This window comes from Nannospalax galili, unplaced genomic scaffold, assembly GCF_000622305.1.
Source record: "Nannospalax galili isolate Female #2095 unplaced genomic scaffold, S.galili_v1.0 scaffold429, whole genome shotgun sequence".
Taxonomy (NCBI): Eukaryota; Metazoa; Chordata; class Mammalia; order Rodentia; family Spalacidae; genus Nannospalax; species Nannospalax galili.
In genome coordinates this window covers 227,880-233,492 of record NW_008360330.1, presented here as the reverse complement: position 1 = coordinate 233,492, position 5,613 = coordinate 227,880, and the positions used below count along the sequence as shown (strand labels likewise).

Below are 5,613 nucleotides of genomic sequence, written 5' to 3'. Positions count from 1 at the left end.
TTTATGTTTATGAGTGTATTGCCTGCATGTATGTGAGCGCACCCATGTCATGCAATGCCTCGGAGGTCAGAAGAGGGCTTCGGATTCCCCTGGAACTGGAGTTAAAGACGGTTCATAGCCGCCATGTGGGTGCTGGAAGTAGAACTCGGGTCCTCTGCAAGACCAGTCAGTGCTCTTAACCGTCTCTCCAGCCCCCTTTGTTATAATTCTTAACGCTGCCCTATGAATGGGTGATCAGCAATAGTTAATACATAAATAGCAGATTGTGTTTCAACAAAAACTTTATAAAACAGGAAGCTACAGGGCTGGAGAGATGGCTCAGGGGTTAAGAACACTGGTTGTTCTTGCATAAGACCCGGGTTTGAATCACAGCATCCACATGGCACCTAACAACTGTCCGTAACTCCAGTTTCAGGGGATCCGACAGCCTCTTCTGTTCTCCGTGGGCAGTACACGACACAAGTGCACTTACCCCTATGTGCAGGCAATACACTCATACAAGTAAAATAAAAATAATAAAATATTTAAAAACAAACAAAACAAAACAGGAAGCTACAGGAAACCTGCTGGTTTTAGTTTGACAACTATATGGTGAAATGTGGACAAGGAGCTAAAAATTAAAATTGGAAGCTGTTCATATATTTTGGTTTTTGTTCGTTTGTTTTGAGACACAGTCTTCCTGTAGCCCTAGCCCCAGCTGGCCTGGAACTCGCTATGTAGACCAGGCTAGCACCATTTTGCTATGGTACTAAATGTTGATATGAATCTGAGTAATTACATTTCTCCTAAAAAAAAAAAAAATTAAACTATTTTTTTTTATATATCTATATACTAACAGTGATGTACCGAATGGATCAGCTTTGACACAAGAGAATATCAGCCTCCTGTCAAACAAGACCAGCTCTTTGAACCTATCAGAAGACCCTGAGGGAGGAGGAGATAACAATGACTCCCAGAGATCAGGAGTTACTTCCAGTTCTGCTCCCTAAAACATGGGAGTACTGCTTCTAACTTCTGCCCCTAATCAATTTGTGGGGCATCAGGGTAGAAGAATGGATAACTTCTAAACTTTTTCTCTGAGTGGTCAACAAAATCCAGGAAAAGCGCCGGAGGCAATGTGCACAAACACCACTACTAAATAAACCCTGCACATAGTTCACATTAATACATTTTTTAATTTAAAGAAAAAGAAAATTAGCAGTATCTGCAAGCAATTCAGATTAAATTTGTTTTTGTTCTGTGAATGAACTTTATTTTAATAACTTTGGACGCCTTGGATCCAGGGCTTTAAAAAAGAAGATATTATATATACACTCTGTTTGATTAATTGTATGATCTTAATGAAGTAGGTTTTTCTTGTATTTTGGTATTATTACATACCCAGTGTATAATTCCTTTCTTCCAATCCTTTCCAACTCTCTCAACCCTATAAACTAAGACAGACAAAAAATGCTGTTTTCAAGATTTCTGTGGTAATAGATTGAGTTATTAGAAACTGTGCAGCAAACTAAATTTTATTAGTGTTCTTGTTTACATTTTCCCCCTTTCTGGATCACTAGCTTCGTGGTTAGATTCTTTTTTCATGTGACATTAAAACTTTGAGTAGGATAGGGCTTTAGTTTCAACTTTTCAGAAAGATATTTAACAGAAATTTTTTAGTTACACATCTCCATGGTAAGGATTCTTTTCATTCTCTTCATGTAATATGAAAGCCATTTTTGTGTTTACATTGTTTACTTAGATTTAAGTAAAGATTAAGAATGAAAGAAAGCTGGGCATTGTGGTTCATGCCTGTAATCCCCATGACTCAGGAGGTTGAGGCAGGAGAACTACCTTGAGTTTGAGGCCATCCTGGGCTGTTAAGTAATGAGACCTTGTCTCAGAAAGAAAAAAGAAAGAAAAGGCCTGTGTTGAGCTCATGGTTGAAATTTGGAGCTGTGCTTACAAATTAAACTTTTGGTGAAATCCTAGAATGCCTAAAAACCAGGACAATGAACTACCTTTTAAAACTAACAATTGGAACTTGAATAGAAACATGTTATTTAGGTAGATATTTTTGTTTTACTTTCAAGAGCATAAAAGAGATTTGGCAGATACAAACTACATGAGTCTTAAGAATAGTTTATGGATTGATCACATGTTGCTATTTAGAAATATCAGTATAACTACAAACAACTTGAAGTTAGTTTTTATAGACAGCTTTCTGGCATTAAAAAAGTTTCTTTATGGAAACATTGAAGAGTAAGGATTTTTTTTTTTAAGTTCTGCTGCACTATTCTAATGCTACAACTCTATACTTAATTAACTAAGTCCCTGTAAAATGAGTTTAGTGGGGATTATTTCATATAATTGCTCCATTCCTCTGCCTGACATTGTCTCCCTTTCTAGATAATACTACTAAATGAGAAAGCACTGGTTATGTAATAAGTTACTGCATTGCTTTGGTTGGGTAAAAGCAAAGTTTATATTTTTCTTATTTCTTATATTCTTGACTTTTAACTCCTGCTGAGGTCAGAACAACCTCAGTCTAAGCTCTGTGTCCATCGTATTAATAATTGAAACAAAGCGGGGGAGGGGGGGAGGGTAATATAGTCCTGCCATTGCCTACCAGTAGGAAGTCCAAACAGAACACTCATTTGAGTAGCAATTATTTAATTTGCCCAGTCAAGGCACCGTGTTTATATACTATTTCACATTGAATTTGATTATGCCCTACAGACCTGGCTGGTCAAGGATTTGATATACACATATTGGCTTGGGATTCGAGCTTTCTTTTTTATTTAAATAAAAATTTATATATATTATATATATATACATATATACATAGCTATATCTGTATATATATCGGGTATGTTTTAAAGATTTCTTCGCATGAGCGCAGCTGTTGCAATGAAAAGACTGATTGGGAGGTAGAAGCACTGAATGAAGGTGAGGCATTTTTCAGTTGATGCATACATTTTCCTCATTTTCCTTTTAATTTTAAATACACATACATTTCCTTTTTTGGCCTTTTTTAAAGATAAAAATCCTCTTATATTTACACTTTAAATATTATTTATTGAGAGAAGGAAAAAAACTTTTGTTCTGTCTGACAGAATTTTCATTTCTCTGCACATCTATAAAATGTGACATTGGCCTTGAGCCTACTGTAGGCAGATTTGGGCAGATCTTACCTACTTTGGACAGATCGTTAATTTCTTAAGTCGTATAACAGAATGACAGAATAAAAGTAAACTTCCATTGTAGATAGTGTGAAAAACTCTTAATAGCTCACATCCTGTTGTTAACGTACTAGGATCCTTTTACATATATTTTCATTTTGCGAAATAATTAGTCTCTTAAATGATAGCCCAAATGCTAGTTGTGTACCTCTCCAAGGCCCCATTCTGTAGACAGTCTGGATGACTTAGCAGAAAAATGGTTTCCTACTGCCCCATTGTGCCTGTAATTTAGCTATTTAATGACTGGACATTTTGCCTTACCTAATTCTTAAGCTTTTTTTCCTAGAGCTCAGTACCAGGTTTAGGAATAAAATAATCCCAAAAGTTCAAGTTATTTTCTCCCTTTAACAAACTTTGTGTTATGAGGAGCCAATAAATTGACTCATAACTTCATGACTACTATTTTTGTCAAAATCTAAAAAACATTGGTTTTTATTTGTACCTTTGGTGACATTAAGAAAAGAATTCAGTCAGGTAGGAAAATAGAGCTTTTACACAACACACACACACACCTTTTTTTTTTTTTTTTTAATCTTGTCTTTTAATACAGACTCACAAGATTTAATAGTAATTTTTTCCAGTGTAATGACTCACCCCTACTACAGATATTGAAGGTGGCTACTATGCTCTTCAGATACACATTAGTTTCCCATTATTCGAAAACATTTTTTGAATACATTTAATCCTTCATTTTCTATTAGTTGAAATGCAACCTCATGTTGGAAGTTGATTAGTTTCCCCTTTTTGTGCAGAGCACTCCATCTTTGCTTAGTCCCAATTTTTCAAATTGAGATACAGTCTTATGTGTAGCCCAGGCTGGCTTTGAACTCAAGATCATTCTGCTTCAGCCTCCTGAGTACTGGGATTTGAGGATGACTTTGCTTTGCTTTTCACTGAATTCAAAAACAGTCATCTCAGATGAACACAAACAATCCTGGAAGGGTTAAGACAGGATTAAGGAGCTTTGTGTTTATACTTGTTTATAACAAAGCCAGGATTGTAGTGAATATAAAAGTACTTTGGCTTATTCTGTTTTCAGTGAGTCTCTGAAAAATGAAAGAACTAAGAATGAGACAGCTAGACTCCCTTTCCCATCTTGTATGGAGTTCTTTTGCCTAATTTATAGTCACAAGATAAATCTAATAGCTACCCTCTCCTGGATGATTTATAGAGCCCAATGTGACCAAAGAGCCATTTCTTACTACTTTTTTTTTTTTTGAGACAGGGTCTCCTTGTAGCCCCAGCTGTCCTGGAACTCGCTATGTAGACCAGGCTGGACTTGAACTCACAAAGATCCGCCTGCCTCTGCCTCCCGAGTGCTGGGATCAAAGGCGTGCGCCACCATGCCCGATTTCCTACTACTTTTCTAATAAAAAGGAAGTTGTAGAAGAGGTTTCTAGTAGGAAGACTCAGATGACGAGACACTATTATTCTTACGTCAGTTACAAATATTCAACTCCTCAGAATGTGTAAAAGTTTGTTTGGTACAGCATTAATGGGGTGGTTCCCTTCTCTCATCTCCCTTCCCTTCTCTTTTGTTCTTTTCCATGTATTTATTCTTTTGCCTAAAAGGCAGAAAATTGGCATAATTTTCATTTGCTACTTTGAGTACATAATTCCATCAGACTTTCCATGAGCTTCAGTATTGGAGCTTAAAATTTATTTCCTGTTTTCCCATGATTGTTTTTTTTTTTTTTTTTTTCTGACCCTTTTCCAGTCTGCAGTTTCCCCTTGACTTACCCAATCTGTAACAGTGACAGTTTGCTGCCTCAAAACAGAGCATTCAAATGAATTCGCTTAGCCAATAACTTCTGTGAAGTTGCCTTTTCTAATGGTGTTATTACTCAGTGATGCACAAATGTGGTATTTGCCCTACTGGCAGGCAAACAAAGGTCTGGTAAAGAATGGTAACCTGCTGTTTTCTTTAAAGGAGAGCCAAAGACTTGTGCTTTACTCTGTTTTGATTTTAGGGGAAGTAGTAGCTATTTTGATTATGAAACCCTGTAGTATGTGTAAGTTCATTGTATTGTGTAGATGTCTAAAGTTAACTGTAAAGTTAGCTGGCCTTATAAAATGTAAAAGTAATGAAAATTCATCAGTTTCTCTAAACCAGTGAACATCATCTTTTACCATAATGTGTTTAAGCAACTATTTTTTTCTTTTTCCTTTTTAGATTATCTTGATGTAATAGTCTGTCTCCTGTGTTTTGTGCACTTTTCACTTGTGCCTAAAAGACAGCATACTTTCACTATGGTCAAGTCAGGGATGGGATTGAGTAATCCTCCTGACACAAGGCTTATAAGAAATAATTAACTATGGTTAGTTCCTGTTCAGCTTATGTTCAGATTCAGAAAAAAAATAGATTCTTTTGCTAAACAGGATTCAGCAGCTG

General features: G+C 36.1%; 1 protein-coding gene across 2 annotated transcripts in view; it reads left to right on the top strand.

The window, feature by feature from the left end:
• Rc3h1 (ring finger and CCCH-type domains 1) overlaps positions 1–3,199 on the top strand; it is an 83,525-nt gene extending 80,326 nt beyond the window's left edge. For both annotated transcript variants that reach the window (XM_008826094.3, XM_008826093.3), the window contains exon 20: positions 839–3,199. In XM_008826094.3, coding sequence (XP_008824316.1) covers positions 839–989 — 151 coding nt within the window. In that variant the 3' untranslated portion in view covers positions 990–3,199. The remainder of the gene's footprint in view (positions 1–838) is intronic.
• The last annotated feature ends 2,414 nt before the right edge of the window (positions 3,200–5,613 follow it).